Source organism: Varroa destructor, unplaced genomic scaffold, assembly GCF_002443255.2.
Source record: "Varroa destructor unplaced genomic scaffold, Vdes_3.0 BEIS01000001.1, whole genome shotgun sequence".
Classification (NCBI taxonomy): Eukaryota; Metazoa; Arthropoda; class Arachnida; order Mesostigmata; family Varroidae; genus Varroa; species Varroa destructor.
In genome coordinates, this window is record NW_019211454.1 from 1592575 (window position 1) to 1613398 (window position 20824).

General features: G+C 45.1%; 1 protein-coding gene across 10 annotated transcripts in view; it reads right to left on the bottom strand.

Annotated features, from left to right (window-relative positions):
• The window catches only part of LOC111243377 (uncharacterized), a 186117-nt gene that overhangs the window by 96924 nt on the left and 68369 nt on the right, over positions 1 to 20824 (bottom strand). Inside the window, exons 5-7 of one of the 10 annotated variants that reach the window (XR_015319461.1) lie at positions 9988 to 10017; positions 7754 to 7852; positions 5071 to 5080 (exon numbers count right to left, since the gene is read on the bottom strand). Coding sequence is in view for 1 of the 10 variants with exons in the window: in XM_086977921.1 (XP_086834047.1) it covers positions 9988 to 10017 (30 nt within the window). In the remaining 9 variants the exon portion in view is untranslated. Of the gene's footprint in view, positions 1 to 4954; positions 5081 to 6971; positions 7099 to 7753; positions 7853 to 9987; positions 10018 to 20824 lie in introns of those variants that run through there. The other 9 variants (XR_015319459.1, XR_015319460.1, XR_015319465.1 and 6 more) reach the window with 9 other exon arrangements.

Below are 20824 nucleotides of genomic sequence, written 5' to 3' on the forward strand. Positions count from 1 at the left end.
AAAGATCAGCCATTATCCAACCTCTTTGCGTTGAACGATTTCTTATCGAGATGATAATCTTGTTGAGTTATTTCAAATCGACCGCTTTGCAAATAAGTATGCGGCAGAAGAAGCGGAAGCAGGTCTCAGCGCAGTACAAAGCGTCAAGGAAAAAAGGGTGCGAGCTCCAAAAGTGCCGTCCAAAAGTGTACTTTTTTAATGATCCTCCTGCTTTAATCAGAAAGTTTGGTGGAAAATTTGATGTTACCAAGCATATATCTGTAGTTATTTCTTGTCGTATCGATAACGGAATTATCAGGAATTAAAGAGGCAATTCGGTCGTCGAGCTTCCCACGCAACGAGTGCGAACGCTCACTTCCTTAAACGGTGTCTCAACTTCTCTGTCTAATGATCGCTCGTCAACCCGGGATACTTCTACGGTGACCTACCTTCACCGACGTAACCAGGACTTGGCGACGCAGAACTAGCTATTGCCTTAGGTTGAAAGCAGCCAACGGCGCATACTTTGTGAACGTCCCTTTCTGTTATAGCTTACCCTACGCGTACTATCAGTAAAGGTATTCGCGCCAAACATGACTGTTCTTTCCGTCACGTAGCGGAAATTTCATACGGTCTCTTGCGCCGCCAAGACTTTCTGTCAACATCTCTTAGGGCTTGATGTGACCGGTATACGAGACGAATAGAGACTACAATGACGCTTATCTTGTAAAACCGTAGAATAGTGAACACGCGGAGAAACATAGACATGAAGGAGCAGTGAGCCTTTCTTAGGCTGCATTATATATTGAACGAGAAATAGAATAATACAGTTTTCCAGTATATATATATATATATATATATATATAGTATATAAAGGCAAAAGGATTCAACGAAGAGTTGGAAGAAATAGATTAGCAACAGCAAGTGTTCCGTGCCGCACGGCATTATAACAAAATACGCTTGAGAATCTGCGTCACTTCAGGCCAAAGGCGGGCTTGTGCAAGCAATTACAAAGAGCGAGGATAAGGCCGCACGTTTGGTAGCATTTTGATACGTTGCTAACATAAAGGCACTAGTGCAGCTAACCCCACTTCTCGACTTTGGAGTGATGCAAGTAACAACAGTTACGCGGCAGTAGCAGCACTAACAGCAGACGACCACGAGAAGTCAAAAGCGTATAATTACGCACAGGGACCTTAAGGTTCAACTTTTGAGTGGTTCCTTCTCTATTTTTCTGTCTAACCGTTGATCGTCTATGTTCCATTTTATATGCTGCTTCTGCCGTTGCCCTATCTGCATTTTGGTCGAAGCTTGCAAGTTTCTTGCCGGCACGCGTCCGATATTGTGACCCTCGTCGTTTGTCTGAAGTCCTCTATAGAGGGCATTGGGCTAGCGTGGTACGTTAGTTCACAGAGTAACATAGTAGCGCCTACAGCCGTCGTTTTATCATTCACATCCGTTTTCGTACGGTGGCGCTCGGTAACGCTTGAGACCCGGAAAGGTCTCTTATCGATGCGTACGCGAGCCATTGGGGCAGCAGCAGAAGCAGCAGCTCGAGCTGCAGCTGTGGTCCTTCCTAGCATTTGTTTTCCGCTCGTCGTCTGCATATAGTGCTGCTATTCAGAAAATGTGTCCCATATTATTCTCACTACATACGACCTATGATGTTGCTGCGCGACACAGGGACTGCACAGCGTGGGAATTCTCGAAATTTTTGAGACTGCCAGCGGCAGGCGTTCACACATTGCTACTGCACCAGCGCCTTCTCGGTTGCCGGATCGTCATAGGCAACTGTACCAACAACTCTTTTCAGGTGGCGGAGGGGCCGCTGATGTTACGAACTACCGTTACGTTTCAGCCTATGAAGCAGTTGTTGTCGCGGCTGCCGCGTGTCCCGTCATTTTTCTCTCTGTAAACTCACAGAGCGTTACCGACGCTGACCGTTGTCTGGATGTTTGCCTAGCCTTTGAAGATCCACGCGTTAAACTTGCAGCCACACACATATGGGCATATCAATGAGATGCGGAGGCCTTCGTCATCACGTTTAGGACTTTTAGATTAGAAGATTAAATCTCAGCAATTTATAATTACATTCTGACCGGCTTAAACTCTGTTAGGAGAAGTATATAGGCAACTATGGAATCTGAAAAGCTTGCAATGTTTATACTGCACAACAGCTTTGTTTTTGTTCAGTCGATTTATGATCATCCACAACGCTTACTAACCGTTAGGCGACAAGAGAAAACTTGATATACTAGAGCAAAGCCGAGGCTCTATCAAGAAAAAGTTAATGAATAAAAAAAATTATTATTAATTATTAATTCGAGTAAAATATGTGGTTTAATAATGTTAGAGTCACTAGTCAGTTGCGATAAGATGAAACAATTTATGGAAGCAGCTTTTGGTAGCGACACGCACATCTGCGGGCCGCTGTGACTATATTATTTACTAAACGAGTACACGCCATAACCTTAACTCAAGCACTCTCGCCATTGTTATATTATAGCATAAACAGCAGCAGAGTCGAGGGCAGGGGGGTAGGGAGTGGATAAAGGCTATGTGTGCCCGTTAATTTGGAGTTGTCAACCTCTTTATCATCCGCCTTTAGAGATCTGCCCGCCCCGGCCTCTCTAATGTAAAACACCCAACTACAATTGCACGTCGTATGGGGGGAGAAAGTGGTAATGCTTACATACGTTGTGATGCGCTGTTTGTATTGTAGAAACAGGAGGACAGCAGCGCGTGACAAGTTGCCCCACACAATACGCCCAGTCCGCTTATCTTCTCAGATGAAGGAGGTGGCATATTAGACCCTCTCCACAGTGAAAGAGTGTGATGCCCTTTATATTTAGGACGGTATGCTGACCGCAGTACTGCTTTGCTCAGAATCTTGGCTACGTGAATGAGTGTGTTAAAAAAAGCATACTGACTCACAACAGCAGACTACGAAACCAGCCAGTATATTTTCGTATAAAACAGTTAGTTCTAAAAATATTTTTTTGCTGACGTTTGACCTGAAGTGCCTTATAATTTGCGGTTCTTCCGGCCTTATAATAAAGTGTGCGATTCCGTAAACCCTTCCGAAGACTCATTTTCTTCTTACTACGTAGACACTCCCTTGCGAAGAAAAGCTCTATTAAAATAATTTGTACTGACGTCTAGATTTAAACACACGGCCTATACAAAACTGCTTGACGATCATGACAGCAGCTTCCCGACCGTCAAGGTCATTGCCATGATAGTTCATCTTAAAGTTTTTTTTATGGCAGTTTTAGCAGTGAAGCTGATCATTCTCTGGTATGAATCTGAGTCATTGTCTATAACGCTCACTAGTCATATAGCTTTCCGTCTATGTGTTTATATAAGCAATAACCGCTCGCTACGTAAAAAGCAGCATGTGTACGTAGCGGAGGAACAATGTACTGTGATTCTTTTATTATTGAAAATTCAAATTCAGTTAATAAACGTTTCTTGTAAAAGTCTCAGTCGCTTGATATCACATACCCCGTGGCGACGTGCATGTTCAGCATGACAGGCCCTCCTTTTCGATGTCCATTTATTCCGAAACGGAGTGTCCAACCGACCGCGATAGACAAATCAATCTAGTAACACCACCGAGCGCTGTCCACTGCTACCATACTCGGAGTCTAGACTACAGAGTGCCCTTCACATTGTTACGCACCAACACGCCTGTCGATCTACACAGCCTTCGAAATGCATGATAATACGTCTGGCTTGTCCTTGTCTCGCGGTGCCGCTCCTTGCTAGTGCCGCGGTGGCCGTTTTCGCCTAGCGTCAAAAGCACGGCCAGACACCCGACCATTGTTGGCACTTAGCAGTAGCAGAAGCAGCAGCTGCTACCGTAACCGCGTGATAGTGTAACGAAAACCGCAGCGGTCACGGTATCTAACGTAGAATGTCAATATTATTGACGAAAAAGCTTGCGACCGTTATACGGCAACCATGTACTCGTTAATCGTCATATATTGCTGCACCTTGAGCGATCATGCGAATTGAGCTTCCACTATGTTGAGATTGTCATGAACATCCACCAACCAGCAACAGATGGGATCCGTCATTAGTCGAACACTAATGACATAAGAGCGGGACGCCGATAATATGCTATAGAGTACGGCATCAGGCAACTCGATTGCCAGTCGTGTCATTTCCCTCTAACATCATGTCTTAAAAGGAGAAAGGACCGACTTCGCCTAGTTACTTACGACATTCTTTGCTTCCGCACGTTCCAACCGATCCCAACCAAATAAACCGCGCGCGCTCGTAATCCAGTTTTAAAGTTACCGTTGTCAATATAAAACTAAAGAAGTTTTGATGCTGAATAAATTTTAACCACTTGCCAGGACAAATGCAGTCATTTCGAGGGCCTGTTATTGGACCTGGTCCTTGATAACTCGTTTACTAATAACCCTTACTACGTCCATTGGACGGATGACTAGCCTGAGGTATGCGTTATGTAAAATGGACGACGATCTTTCTCCCGCAGCAGGTCAGTCGGCCTGTCTGTCTACCGGAGCTATTTCGATAATGATGGGCGGTGGGTGACGATAAAGCCCCAAGCACTGGGCCAACGGACTACTTGTTTGCCTTTTAGCTAGCTAGCTAACTCTCATTGCCGTGACATTGACAAGATAATATCAAACATGCAAAAAACCGAGGGCCTACTGGGAGACCGAGGCAGGCCAACTGAGCAGGCATAGAGCGAGTGAGATTAAGCATTGAGATGATAGTATAGCAATAAAAGTAGAAAACTACTACAGTAGCCGCTATGAGACTGTCGCGCTATATTCTTGCAGCAGCAATGGCGGCAGCCAGGGATCGCTAGAGATTAACGCCTACCGAACACTCGCGCACTACTTACAGTCAAATCGAGCCCGTCAATATGGCAGTCAATCGAAGAAACGACGCCGCTCGAGTTCACCGGGCTCAAGTTGATTCCTTCGAAAGCAGCAACTTTCCTCCATTACTTCGTTCCTATGAGCTCACGGATCGGCCTGCCCTTCTCAGTGTCGTCCTGTTCTTGCTTCTTCCGGTTCGGGGACGTCGACTGGCTATCCACCTGCTGCTGGACGGCACAGGTCTGCTGGAAGTCCAACGAAAGCGGGCGGCGATAATTAGGTGGCATTATTTCAAATAAAAACTACAGACTGGCTCCTGTTTCCTTTAGCCCACATTCTCCCCCACCTTGTCCTGATTCTCTGCTTTTCGTGTGTATGTTTTCAGCTTGGACTGCACGGTCCTTTATGCTATCATCTCCAGCTACCACGATTTAGTGCCTCCATCGAGCGCACAATGATCCACCGAGGCAACCAACCAACGTGCCTTGCTGCTGCTTTCTGCCTTTTCTTTTTTCGCAACAACCGCCGATGAAGCCACGGTTGCTTCTATAACCCGGTGGCATCTGACATCCATCTGCGGCTCCTATCCGTTTTCCTGACTGATTTCCTGGAGCGTGGAAAAACGAACAGCGCGCGGCCGCCAATAAACACCACCATGATCGTCATCAGCCGTATGACTGTCGGCTCTTCCCCTTCTCCGGATACACAGCCACACAAATAGGCCAATCGATCGGCCAGCCAAAGCGGTTGGCAGCCAACGACAGCAACTGCATCATTGGATATTACCACTCACCTGCTGTGGGGGTAATGGGATTTACAGCCGTAGCAGCCGTCGTAGTGCGGTGGTAACAGTGTTATTGGTTCATCGACTTTCTGCATCGGGTGCGTTACTATTACGTACAGCAAGCATATATATATATATATATATATATATTCTTTTTTTTCCCACCGATGTTCGTCGAGCGGACGATAGGAGCGAACGAGGGAATGGAGCCGAGTCCACAAGACCAGATTGGAGGGTCCCAATAGCGACAACAACGGCAGCTGTAGTGTCAGGAGATTGGAAACGCATGGGGACCGCATATGGAACTGGTGCACGAACTACTGCTTGTTCAGGAGCAGGAAAGGAAGGAGATGGGCAAATCGTTCGGTCCGAGCGAAATATAGCCAACATTTAGAACGGCACAGGAGAGGAGCGGCAAAGGCAGCGACTAGCAGGCAACTGTAGGACCCTGGCCGAAGAAAGACCCCCGAACGGGGAACGTTGGGGAGGAAGTCGACGGGGACAAATGGCCCGTGTTAGTTGGTGAGTGGAGTCGTTTATAAAAACCCTCACTTGGTGGACCTTTCGTAGCGATGCCAGCAGGACAGACAAGGCTTGAACGCGAGAGAAAGGACCGTCAACTGTTGGCGTAGAGCCAAGATGGAGCCGGTTTAGGGATAGACAGGCTACTACTTTGCGGGACACTACTGCTGGTTGCCGGAAGGGCAGCAAGGAGACACATCATTATCCTGGATTAGTCCAACGAAGCACGCCGACGAGACCGATATCCGGTCGCGTCGGCGTACTTCGTCCGAAGTCCGACGACGTAGCGCAACCGATATTCCAGTCGCGCTACGTCATCGGATGCGCATCCTCGAAAGTCAGGCGGTCAAAGAGCCGAAAAACCGAAGGGGCTACTGCCCTCTAGCTAACAAGCAAGCCAAAAAAGCAACTACATCATCACGAAGCTACTATTGTCTTTGCTTACCAATCTCAGTCGCAATGGCTCTCTTGTCCTCCGAGGGCGTGACCAGCCGCTAACGCCTAGTAGCCTCTTTTCGTCGCCGTGTCTTCGTTTGCCGAGTCTTTTGCTGATGCAGTATGCAATGCCTCTTGCCTGGGGCAAGGCCGCTCGGCTTCTAGACATACGGTGCCCGGACCAAAGTAACCCGACTTAGTTTGAAACGCCTTCTAACGGACTAAGGATACCTGCTATTATGGCTGACTGTCTGGAGAGAGAAAGAAGCCATTGCTGGCCAGTTTCGCCCGTGCCAGCCAGCCAGCCAAAACAATTACTGTACATCTTTAGCCTTGTCGTAGACAATAAGGCCATGCGAAGGTACTTTGCTTACCAATTCTCATTCTTCACGTGCTCATTACGTGACACACGAATTCGTATCCGAGCATGTTGTCTTATTTTCTCGCGTCCATCCGACGAGCGGTTCTTCTGCAGTCCTTTCTCCATCACTTAGCTGCCTTTGCCCCCTGGGCATACTGCCTCTGCGAATATATATACATCGAAATAGCCAAAATGGGAACTAGGCGAGAAACAAGAACAAGAGGAAAGTCTTCCAGTCTGTATATAGCTAACTAGGAGGTTGTTTAAGTCTATACGTTCTCAGATCGTTGTTACTGGGCTTTTCAATAGCCCTTTCGGGTGATTAGTGCCTTTGGTTAGATGCTACGAAATCTCACAGAACACACAATCGTTTTCACCATTAGAAGCGGCTGTGGCATCATTGCCATGACCATTCACTTTTCCTTGTTAGGCGATAGAGCCTCCTTGTGTTCCCGTGCATATTGTTCTTCCGGCATTCGTAACGGTCGTGGCAGAGGCAGCATTAGCAGCAACAGAAACGGCAATAGCCCAGCCCAATATAGATGTCTAGTGGCTAATAACGAAAACATAAAGGCGCGGGAAGGACAAACAAGCGGGCCATCTAACAGGATGAGGAACAACGCCAGATAACAACTCCCTCCCATTCCTGTCTCTGCTAAATCCATGTGTCTTGTTTTCTACCCAATTTCCCTTTCGACCGTCCCATACTAGTTACCTATGCAGATAGTCCATGATTTTGACTCAGCCAACCTGTCCCAATCGCCGAAGTTATAACCCCCGCTAGCACTAGAGCTAAAGGCAACAAAAGCTACCAACCTGTTCGGCACTGTTAGCTGTGCCGATGCCCTGAAGCAACGGGCCTATCTTCCAGTTTGGTGTTTATGATGCCCGCTACAGCTGCTTATGCTGAGGACACTGCGCGCAGGACGATAGAGAAACATTGAAGAACATTTGCGATATCAGTGGGAGTTGTGTTGCCAGATAGCTAACAATAAAATTTCTATGATCGCCATGCGTCTGTGTTCACACCTGCCCGACTAGTGCCGCAGTGTTACTGCACGAACGATGGCCTTCGGTCAATCGTCTCTAAGCTGCATAATATACGAAACACATAATGTGTTTTACATACTGTATGTTCAAACTGGGAAAAACGTTGGTGGATTGTTTGTCATAAGGGATATGCTTTCCCCCGTTATTTCTTATATCTGCTCGCCATTACGAGCAGCAGTGCGTCGTTTTTGGGATTTAGGTGAAAAATATGCTATCTTTATGCGTTGCTACGTTTACCGTAATCCTTTACTTGGATCAGGATGCTAATGAACGCTAGACGATGCGTTTCAGTGGTAGCATCAGTCATGAGTATTGATCTGTAAAGACTATATATAGTACAGCACAACTGGGCGGTAGTTGAGAAGAGACATGCCAAACTCCGCCCGACTTGAACAACTAGCTAGTTTGTGGTTATTGAATGACTTTCTGACATCTGCCCTTGCAGCTGAGCTTTGCTATAATTCCCTTTTTTTATTCCATTTGCTATACCACGTAATTAATGTCGCCCTAATCACTTGAAACGCATAGACTGTTGATCAACGCAAGAGTAAGACGTAAGGACATGACGGCACGATTAATACGCTCCCATATATTTTTAAACTGGTTTCCAGTTGGATAATTCGTTAAATTACAGGTGATTTGACTGTGGGTGAATGAGTTTAATGTTGTTACCGAATAATGTTGCATACATCGGCATTTTGTGTGTGGGCGTTCATGTTTAGCTGGAAAGAAGGTCTGCAGATCCTCTGTAGATACGCTGACTTGTTTTTGTGTCGTAACCTTCAACGCGTAAGACTGTTTAACGTAACTTGACTTGATAACGTAAACACTAGTTAAATAAAAAAACACTAGTTATTAGCAATAGTGTGAATTATGAAAACCACCATGTCCGCCTGGGCTGACCTTACTGCCGTACGCCTCCCTAGGCTGCATTGCATGATGGTAATTATTTAGCTGGCCAACTGCGCTAATTGTTTGCCGAACAATTAAACTGTCCCGACCACGACGACGGCTTTGATGCTATCTCTCGCAGAGCAATAGTCCCGAACAAATAGCTTCCACTTTATCCTAATGTTACGATGAGAACATTTCTATAATTGACTAACCCGCATAGAGTACTGCAGTGTTATAGTAAATGAATAGGCAAACTCGAACCGGTAGTCCTTGGCGTTTAGGTGGTATAAGCGTGCTAGATGTCGAGATACATTTGCCTCTGTTAACATCATAGCATTCGGTGATGTCCTTGTCAATACAGTTGACAGAAATGAGTCCTGAAGTGTACACGCAAGCTCCTGCGCCCAAAATACTTCTTGTATTACATGGTATTTCCATCTCAACTGCCGTTAGTAGCAGTCATACTTGCGTAGACACGCGCACACATGTATCGTGCTCTATAGCACTGCTGGTGAAACTAGTGGCGTTTACAGCGTTCTTCTGAAACGATTGATGGCCCATAAAAATGCATTGCTGTATACGTCCAGTTACATAGATGAATGAATGGTGGTCGGAAAGCTCTAAAAGAACGAAGATGGAGAACCGTAGTGCCTTCAAAAAGCGGAGTAGAATTTCCAGCGTTGTAGGAGGCAAATTGCTACTGTCGCATTGATGGCCTGACTACAACTGACACAGACGTTGCCGCGGCTGCTACTAGTCGACGGAAGAAATCGAGACGACAAACAGCGAAAGCACACGCAAGCTAGAAGAGAATCAGGCGCGTCAAATGCCTCTTCTGCTGTTGCTGGTCCAGTAGATGCTACTTTCTGTCTGCGGCGCAGAGGCAGGGAAGGCGGTGTCTGTTCCTTTTGCCCTCAGGAGACGTAGAACAAAGTTGGACGGCAGGAGTGGGGATGCCGGAAAATTAGGATTAAAAGGACTTTGTTGCCGTAGCTGACTCAAAATTTCCTGCTTATGAGAATGGGAGCAGGGATCTTAGCGAGGATTCGCATGAGTACCTAGCAACGTTATTAAGTGGAAAAGTCTTCAGTCGCTGACTGTATTACCTGACGTATTGACGGCAGTGAACGATGTCCCTGTAACGAGAACACATCACGACACACAAAGACAGAGATAAGAGACGAACGTTAGCGCTAACCACGTCCTGGCCGTTTCTCCCCACCCGCCCTTTCCCGTCGTTCGGTCAATTATTTTCGTTGGCTCGATGGTATAAATGAACTCTAGTGAAAGAAAACTCAGGCGAAGCATCTTTTTGCAATTTCGAAGCATGCGTTTTGAACCATTTCATCAACGACGATTGCCGCTCGGCCATCATCAGAACTAGGTCCTGCCTAATTTCACTTGTTTAGTAAACAAAAGCTTCGAGGAAAACCGTGCATGAAGTAGTATTCTTCACCCTCATCAGTCGCCAGTACTACTTATTGTGATTTGAATGAAGTGAAGCTGTGGAGAGCGAAACGACCTTTGGTTATTTCATTCGATAGCGACCCGTTCTTGAAGGTAGCTGACAATCCGTCGGCTGGACTTTTCTGGTAGCGTTCCTTTATTGACGGCTTCGCAGTTAACTTGTAGAAGTCCTCAGCAGGTGTATTTCCTGTTGCGTATGTATAGCATACGAGTATGCTTCATATATCAAAATGAGATTACTAAGGCAGTCTCCTATCTGAACTTGACTGTGACATGGAGATCAACGCTCGGTTAGAATTTGTAGTACGATAGCTTTTTAGGCCGTATATATATTACGCGAAGTAACTACGCTGTCAGCGAGTTATTTCAAGTCAAAAGTAGAGGGTGACGCAATCGACAGTTCACAAGTCTTTAAGAAATGGCGCGACGACAAAAACGAAAAAATAAAAGCCTAGCAGAACTCGGAGGGTCGGTTCATGAGGGTACTATCTTGCTGCGCTCTTGGGCGATAACAGAATTTAAGGCACAATGGCCTCCCAATTTGATTAGTTGCGTGGGAAACTATTTTTTTAATTGTTTCTGCAGTGCACAGATATTATATAAGTGGTGTTTGGAGCCTACCAAAAGCAATTGAACAGAAAAACAAGCTACATTCGCTGAAAACCGTCTTGTCCAGACCACGCTTATCTACTTCTTTATCGATAGCGACTGAGTTCAAGACGCGGAAGACCTTGTCTACGGCAACGTAGCGCACAAGTCGTGGCTCGAATGTTTTAAAAAATACTCCAGACAAATTCAAAAAGATCGTTTATGTTACAGGACACAGCGTTGAACGTACTTCAAAATTGCATAACGCAACTATACAAGATTTCATAAAAGAAAAATTCAAAAAATGGAAATTCTTCGGCGACGTATATTCGACGTTGCGCACTATGCTCTAGTCATATAACGAAGCGAAGCTAGGGCCCGTTGGCGCCCAGGCGGCTCGCAGTGCACAGTCTAGACAACGGCGAACGGGCTTTGGGGTGGCAGCTCTTGCACTTTGGTGCCTCAGTCGGAAAAATCCACCCCTAGGTGAGTGACTAGTCACCTATCCCCTCTTTCGGCGCTTCGTCTTCCCAATAGACTTACCGAGACATGGACTGCAAGGAATGAGAAGAAGGATGGTACGATAAATCTTAGTCGTCTGAAACTCCTTACCCTAGTAGGATTGGTGCTGGCAGTTAGTGCCCCTGCCGCCGCTTCTCATTTTGACTTGGCTAGACGGCGCCCAGCGGCAAGACCAAGCAGGAGTCATCCGGCTAGCGAGTGCCGGTTGCCAGGCGCTAAGCAATGGCTAGCCGAACGGGCCATACTGATCGCGATTGGCCATGAAGAAACCGACATAGACGCAATCGTATGAAAGCTAGGGCTATTGGCAGGGTGGGCAAAACAGAAAAAAGGGGAACTACACAGTAAAAGCGAACGACGAAGAGGAGCGCGAGATAGAATACATGAGAGAGAGCCTAAAGGAAAGGGAGATAATGGAGAAATATTGACAGATTTACTGATAATGAGGTGGAGGGGAAATTAGTTGGCAGCATGCCAAGCGGTGGTAGATCGCGGAGCATGGAGCCTTACTAGTAGAAGAAGAGAACTACACTGCATAGCCAATGACGGAAACAGCAGCAGCAGCGGTGAAATCTACCATTCAAGAATAAATCGGTTTGTTGCGTATCGTACTAGGACACCAAAAAAAAAGGAAGAAATAAGTATGAAGACCTGGTGGTATTGAATTGTGCTTTTAGGACCAAAAGCAAACTAGAGCAATCATGTGTACATTTATATCACCAATGTTGCCTTTTTCTTGGCGACGTCTGATGCTAGCGCTGTTATTATTAAGAGGTCTCATTAATAGGAATGGAACAATTTGAAGGTTTCAAAATATATCTGAAATTGCAGAAAAATATCGCGAAATTGATATTCGATAATGGTAAACATATGATAGTTTATTTTATCTTTTTTTATTTATTTATTTATAACATATTGTAACTATTTTAGCTGATCGTGTACAAAACAAATATATTACCGTACCGATATAAACTGCCACCAAATCTGGAAATGCGTCCTTAACCCTTTCAGACACGTGCTGGTGTTATCTGTAACGGACACTATAAGACCCTTAAATCGCAATTATTTCAGATCAAACCAATTGCCCTCAGTACCAACGTGCGTCTCGCCGACAGTTCGCTGGCGTTTATGAGAGCTTTCCTTTAGCTCGTCAAGGTTACTAAAGTTTTGCAACGTTCCCACCAACGAAAGGTGAAATGGATCAGAGAGAGCAAGAAACATGAAAGGATGCAAAGCTGAAGGGGAAATATGTATACATCCCAACTTGTCCAGCTGTTGCAGCGAGCTGACAGAGTACGGAAAGGGCCTGCACGCCGTTATTCTTGCTTTCACCGCTACCCACCACCTATAGGCAACCGACACAAAAAAAGTGCTTACCTAATGAGCTTTACCTCCTTTAGGCTGACCCCGTTTTTTTTTTTTTGTTTTCTACCAAACTCTGCCGGTTCCCGACAAAAGCGGCACTGAATCAAAGCAGTGTCAGGCACAATCAGGGTATTTTAAATGTTATGCTGTTTCATAGGAAAGGCAAAATCACCACTTTCGTTCGTGGGCTCGGCATCTAATACCCGCCGCTACCATTTGCACACTACACCGTCGGAAAAGCGTATTTCGTTGTGAGCTTCACAAGGTATTAGAATTGCGAGTAGCAGCATTTTTGCTGCTATCATGTCTGTCCAAGGTAAAAGAGTCTGGCTACGATCGTCAGCGTTCGTTAAATAGAGACAATCCGAAGATAGGATTTCAGGTTTGATGAAAGCGACTAACTAGCTGAAGTAAATCGATTAACGTAAGACGCGATGCTTTTTTCGTTGGCGAAGTTGCTTCATCCCCTGATATGCACTGGCTTCGTTCATAACGAGCTTATAAATTTTCTTCTATTTACACTAGTATAATACTTGAGAAAGATAAATGTGTGTGAAGCTTGGTTAAAGCTCTGATGAGACAACTATATGGTGACCTATTTCAGGGCGAAGACAACCCAATTAATAAGTACTTCTAAAGGATATGACAAAACAAATCATGGACAGATGTTTCATTCCCTTGTTATGGCGCATAATGTATTTTGAAGATTAAATACTAGGCATGAATATCGAATCCTTGTCTTCACACATTAACGTTTGCCGACCTTTGATATGTGCTGTTTAGTATTTTGTCTATAAGGCCTCGATTCGAATAGACAGGACACTTGCAGATTTTTAATTTTTTTAAGCGGCAAAGGCCACATCGGTGTACGTCGATTCTAAAGTGCAAAAACGAGATAGAAGGTTGTTTGCGCTCAGTAATGTCTAAGGGCCTTGTAGGTGAAAACATAAACGACACAGAAGACTGAAAAAATTATCTGTTAGCGAACGAAGTTTTAGCTGATAGAATAATTCTTCCAGCATGATATAACAGACGGCCTGAGTTCTGTTGGACGTGATCGGAGCAGATTGTCCGTCAGCCTGTAGTTTGACTAGAGGATTGATACACTCAGTGAGAATATAAAATTAAGCGGAACAACCTTGCTGGATGGATTTAAACGTTGATGCGTATTTCGTATGTGTAACTACACGTTAGATACTTCGACTATAATTTTAATGCAGTCTTTTTGTGATATTGATCTTCGTTAAGAGCAGTCAGAAAGAATATAGCAATAGGATTACTTGTATGGCCCTCGCGGAGTACCTTGAAAACACCTACAGACACAAAGTGATGCCTACCACCATCAGCCGATTTCTGATCAGGACAAACATTGAAACAAAGGAAACTGATGGGAAGACTTACATTGGCTAAAGTGAACCCACTACCAGGGTAAAAGAATGTAAGGGAGAAGAGAGAGCAACCAGCTGCGTGTTATAAACAGGTCTTGTGATTATTGACAACCTCCAGTTTGGCAGATCGCACAGTAGCCTAGAAGAGACAGAGTCTGCCGATGCACGTAGCAAGGCCAGAAGGACCGATATGAGTAAGCGGCACCGACAAGACAAAATAAGAACGTAGGAGACGTACAGTGAGCAACAACAAATCTTCGTCTTGACGGATTCGGCACGTTCGCATACCCTATGTTGTTAGAGTAACAGTAGCACATCGCCCTGCTTCCATCTCTGAGTACCGTTGCTTCTCCCATCCCATTCCACCCCGTTGGAGGGGAGTGGATCGAAAACAAAGCCGCGGCCCTGACTCCCTCGCATTTCTTGCACCTCCACGAGATACACCGACACAAAATACGATGCTTTTTTTTTTCGTTCCGACCGGTCCCCTGAGGCCTCATATCACCGACGAAGCAAAAGAGGCAATGAAAATAAGGAGAGAAAAAGAACGCGAGCTGGACAAAAGACACAGAAAGGTGTCAGTATACAGAGGCATCGCAGATGGCGACACTATTTTTGCTTGAACCTTTGTCTTGTGCTCGAGCACCTTTTCGTGCATTGACAAATAGAGGCATGGAGCCGGTTCTGAATTTCCTTCATATTCTCGCACAACTCTATCCTTTGTCGAAGGCTTTCAAGCTCCTTCACCAAATACTAGTGTGTAGGAGAAACTAGCTTTAAAATGCTATTTTTGGCTCAGTTCGCAACCTTACCGATTTCGATAGTGGAAAGCAAGGGTGCTATTCCCGCAAAAAAGCTTGGTGGAATTTTCATCCCGCTATTTACTACGACAACGGGCACGATCTGGCTGAAGTTAAGCCCTGGCTTTCCTGCGGCTTGCTATTCAAAACTGGCGCCGGGTGACATGCCTGTCTGTTGTCTGCGTTTGTATTCGTATGACAGAAAGAGCTCGATAAGGCATACCATCAGTAAGGAACGGGTGAAATAGAACAGAATGTTGTTTACTTCTCTTCTGTAATTATATTTTCGGCAATACCTAATGAAACCGGGCAGAAGTACGTAACACCTATCTGATGCTTGATTGAGGACATGAGTAGAGTTATAACATGGAGTAACATACTATACTTGACATCTGTGCAACAGGTTCGAGATCCATCGTTTTGGTCCACTGCATCATGCCTTCATTGGAGTCTAATGGGGTGATAAGCACAGCTCTTCTGGCCCAATTGGACGCCTCTACATCCATGTCTACTTACTCTCCGTCTTCCTATTCCTGTACCCGAAAGATCACAAGGAGGATTGCAACGCAAGCTAGGTCACTCAGACAGCAAGTTGCCCGTTTCGTGTGCTTCTGCCATCGCTGATAAGCCGGTGGCGCGAAATCACATATTTCGTCGTACTCATGAGTGACTATGTTAGCTGGCATCGTCTATATGGTTGAGCGCAAAAGTAGTTTGTCCGCCTTTGTCACTCCTTCTCCTTGCAGACCCAGCTGCCTTTCGTGCTCGTAAGAACCTACTTCCCCTCTGATGGTTTAGCTTTGCTCTGTTAAAGCTATCTAGCTTCAGATTACGCTCAGCAGTAATCAAAGTGCAATTAGATTTCTACTGGCAGTCGTTGCACTGAAAGTCGAACATTGGTTACGCTTGCTTATAAAACCCATCCCTACGGCTCTATCGTCCCTAGTTACATTTGCTTCTGGCCGTTCTCTGCCACACCTATTAAAAACCATTGACATACACAAAGCGTTAATCTCTATCTATCTTCAACGACACCCACTATGCAGTTGTTTGGGTTTTCATCCCTTCGGTGCTGCTCCTATTCCAATTAGCCAACGCTGTGTCAGCCTCCTCGTGTTTCTACATATGAAACTTCTTGTCCGAAGACTGCCGTAGCGTGTGTTGTGGCTTTCAGCGTTCACTGAAGCCTGCGTCGAAGTATCAGTGCAGTAGCAATACCATAATCAAGATCCAAGCAAACTATCAAAACCTCTTCCTGCCGTCTCTGAGGCTTGCGATAGAATATTTCGTAAAGCTGCCTATGTGATTTGCTTCTAGTGGAGCTTCCTCAACGCAGGCGCTAAATCAGGTAACACGCCGTTGCTAACACTTTGTTACTGCCACTATAGCTATCGTACGCTATTAGCGCGCTGCCTGAGGCCGTGTTACCGCTGTTGTTCAACTAGCAGTTCTATGCTTTTGTTAACATCGCTGATAGTGATACGTGATGCTCAAATATCGCCCGCAAACGCTAGGGAATCACCTAAAGCGTACGCAGTCCGGCCCACTCATTGCGCAGGGCACGACTGCCACGTCTGGCTTTCTACTTAGTCCTCTCCTCTTTGTCCTCCCGTTACCCCCTTCCCCTCCGCTTTTTGCACCTTTGTGTGAAAAAGTCATACGTTGCTGCTCTTGATATGACTACAGTCACAGCTACACGTAAACAACATAGGCAAAGAGGCTGAGATGCTGCGAGAGGCATGGGCTTTTTCTACTGTTGTTTTTTGCAGCGACCGGCCACAGTCGCGCGTCTAAACAATGCCAATGCGCCATTGTCGTTACACACAGACATATAAATACACATATGCTACATTAGCACCCGTGCGCAGTATACATCCTGTACTCTTTATATTGTAAGTGCTTTATAAAACAACGCCGCTATATGTGCTAGCTGTCGCTTAAAGTCTGTCCTGCAGCTGTCTATTAAAGGCAAGCTAATTTTGGTCTCTAGAATTGGCGTTGTCATTTGCGTTCAAAATGAATCGTTTGTTCAAACAAACATATAGACACATAATAAATAATTGCTTTGTCTGTCACAAGTTTAAGTTCAACTGGCATTGCGAACTGTAACTTGTTTGAATAATTACGATTGACGACTTCGCGTGTTCTCGACGAGCAGAACACTGCTACAGTCTATGAAAGCTGACAGACACGAACGAAAGATGTGACAAATATTGTTTTTCTTCAATTAAATTATAGCAAATTATTTCCCAGCATAAAAAGGTTAGAATGCTCGTCTATTTCAGCGCTTAGCCTGGGTTTAAACCCATCACACATGAATGCTGATGCATGTATCATGGCTCGTTACAATCGTGGCATTAAATTATAGTTTCCAATATTAAAGGTATGTCACAACAAGGTATGTGTGCACCTTGCAAAGAGTTAATCTTCTATAAGGTACAGGAAGATTTAACGATACTGTGTTTTTCATCATTCCAGTAGATACGAATTGCCTCGTGCTACGTGACGCATTTTCTGTACTCTATGATCCGGTTTTAAAAATACGTCGTTCTTGAAATTCAACTATCAAACCACAAATTTGGTCAACTCCTATACTTAAAATGTATAAAAGACTCAAGCGATTATGTAGACATCACTCAAAGCCAATCATTATGAATTTAGGGGGTTCTCTTCAAACATGCTATTTTCACTCAATATGGATAATAATCCATTGACCGATCGATCGATCAAGGTGGATTGTGTTATTGGGGGTTTTGATCATCAGAAATCAAAGGGACAGTTCTCTTCGTCCACTACTGAAAATCGTCGTATGCTTGCCTGCCTTTTCTATAGACTTATTGGACGTGACATAACCAGGCAACTCAGACCGTTAAGCGGCGCATCAAAGGTTCATCGCGCGTGGACAAATGAAGCGTGTCTCCCTGTCAGGCCACGACCCTATTACTTTATGGCATTAACGTTGACTTCACATCGAGGCTGGAAGGGAAAAAAAGAAGTGGGCGATAACGCCGGATTAGGGAACAGTAATAAAAGAACAGCGTTTGAGCTGAAGGGATGAAGGGAATACCAGAAAGCAGCAATCGCCAGCCGACCTTAACGTGAAATATTAACCATGATCAACAATACTGCAGAGCAGCAGAGGGCCAGGATGATACTCTGCTGATGTTGACCACAATTCTCGTTTGCGGTGGAAGTGTGACCGATGTTATTGTCGTTGTAGGTAGTTGTCGTCGTCGTCCTTGTCATTGTCGTGCGAAAATTTAAGGCTAACATGGCACGCAAGGCAGGTACGATGCGGAAGGAAGGTGCCAGTGGCCGCGACTTCCATGGGCAAATATAACCACATTAGATCGCATCTTCTTTACAACAACAATAATAACGCCAAGGAAAAGCAAAGTAGAGTGGCGGGCTTCGGCTGTCGGCTGCGCGATTGACTGTCCGGACCGCTAGAGTCGAACTATGAGCAGCACAGACGTGTCAGGCGAGCTTTCGGCGAGAAATGGCTTCGTGGATTAGTTGGTATGTATTGGCTAGGGGAACGAGTATGCAGACACCCGCGCACCAGAACCGACGATACCGTGGAGGCCGCCAGGGGACCGAAGGAGCCTTGAAGACCCTAGTGCGACTAGCGTAGAGCGCACGCGAACACCGAAAAGCAGAACTTATCACGCTGGCTTTTGGCACCGCTTATTATGCGTTGCACGTCGTCGCCATTACCGTACGGACCAACCCAGAAGGAATGAACAAAAAAGCATATTGGAAAATGCTATTCCCATGCTAGCCAGGTTAGGTTAGAAAGTCGTTGATTCCATTCTCGAGCTCTTTCATCTCTGCTTCATAGGTTCTAGAGCCGCTTTCTTGACCGACGTTTTGACCAGCACTCGTATTTCTTGTCTCCTATCCTTATAATTCAGTTTAGCTTACTTCTGTTTACTTTATTAGTTCATCAACGCTACCTGAGTTTATTTATTGTGCCCTTGAGGCGAAAACTTTGAGATTAATGAAGTTGGAGCAAATTTTAGACGATAATAAGTTCGAGTAGTGCTGAGGAAATCGATTAAATAACTTCAAGTCTTTGCTACAAAGAATCGTCATACTAAAAGGTCGGAATGATTGAATTAGTAGCAAGCATAATATACGCCGAAGGACCGAAAAATTATACCAGCGAATTAGGGCTAACTACATTTTATGCTTATTCTACGAGAGTTGATTCCTGAAATCAATTGACTTCGATAATAAAAACATCGACTTTGTTGATGAGCTTCCGTTTTCATCGTTTAGTAACAATAGTAGACCTCAAGTTGCCTGCAAAAATCACTGCTGTTATCTATCTCGCAGGCTAGTAACTGCAGTCAGCGATGTAGATCCTATCAGGCGCTTTTGAGATCTGTGTCCTGCCTAATCACAAAAGGGTTAGTAAATGATCGTGAAACTACAAGCAATGTATTTGTCATTGGTCGGTTGCATGCAATTGCCGTCGATCGAGTCGGGCCGGACTGTTGTATCGACTCCGATAGCATCTCCCTACCCTTAAATCGATATCTGCTCGTCGGCCCTCTGTGTTCTGGTGTCGGGGTGCCAAAACAAATCACGCGTCGTTGATTGGAATGGGGATTTGTGGTTCTTGGTCTCCCACATTTTAGGATTTGCTGAAAGAGCCCAGGACGAACGACTATGAGGGTGAGGATGGCAACAACGACAAGAAGGAGATCGGAAAGAGGGGTAATGACGGCGGCTACGGCGGCGTCAACAGTTGCTATTTCAGCCTTAGTTCCCATTGTGCCTCCCTTTTCCAACACCTCGTTTCTTTCGAACGGGCCGTCCAGTTGATCCGTTCAACCGTCTGGCAAAATGTGCCGCCATCGTTGTCAGCGTTTTTCTCTTTGATTTCGTGCTCTTCGGCGACAATGGCAACAGCCGCGGCGACAAGGCGGAAGAGCCGCGCGAAGCCGAAGTGAATAGCGGAATCGCTACCGCCGTCTTCTTGAGCTGACAGCCACCCTATTTCGATTTGATCCGCACGTTGGCCGTCTGGTAGTGGTTCCAGATCAAGCAGGCTTGTTCGCTTGATCGGCCCATTTGCATTTCTGATTATCCGTATCCATTTCTACGCATCGCAGTATTCGACGAGAAAGATGCTCTGATTGATCCCTTATCCCTTTACGCAAGTACTAATATCCAAAAGGATTTGTTCTTAATTGATAGTTAACTAACGGCAAAACTTCGCCATTAAGTTCTAGCTTCATGGTCAATATCATGACTAATCACAAATGTAACCGGAAGTAAAATACCGTGTTTTGTACCACACCTGTGATAAATTTACTTGCGCAGATAAATAAAACGGATTAATTTATTAGCTAAAAGTAAAAGCTGTGATTTGAACAGCGATAGGTAAACGTAGATAATGCACTGTGAGGTGCACGGTAACGTACAGTTAACTTCGACCTTCAATCGGCTTGTCGAGCATCTGTATTCCACTTCGGATAAACTGTTATATTGATGGCATTCATAAGCCGAGTGTACAAAATGCGAGAGCATGACACCCTCCAAGCGAAATACTACTTAGCCTCGAGGAAGAATGAGGTACTGCTTAAAGCTTACACCTGTCTTTAAGGTCACTGGCATTATGTGAACATTATTCAGATTTAAACAGATATGAAAATGTTGATTTTTTATCCTTAATTTTTGCAAGAAAATCTTTTGTATTTCTAGATTCTGCTGGTAAGAAATCTGTAGGCAATACTGGCGTCTAACAAATATTATCAGCTAGAGTAGACTACGTATTATTAAACGTCCTTATCTACAACACAGTC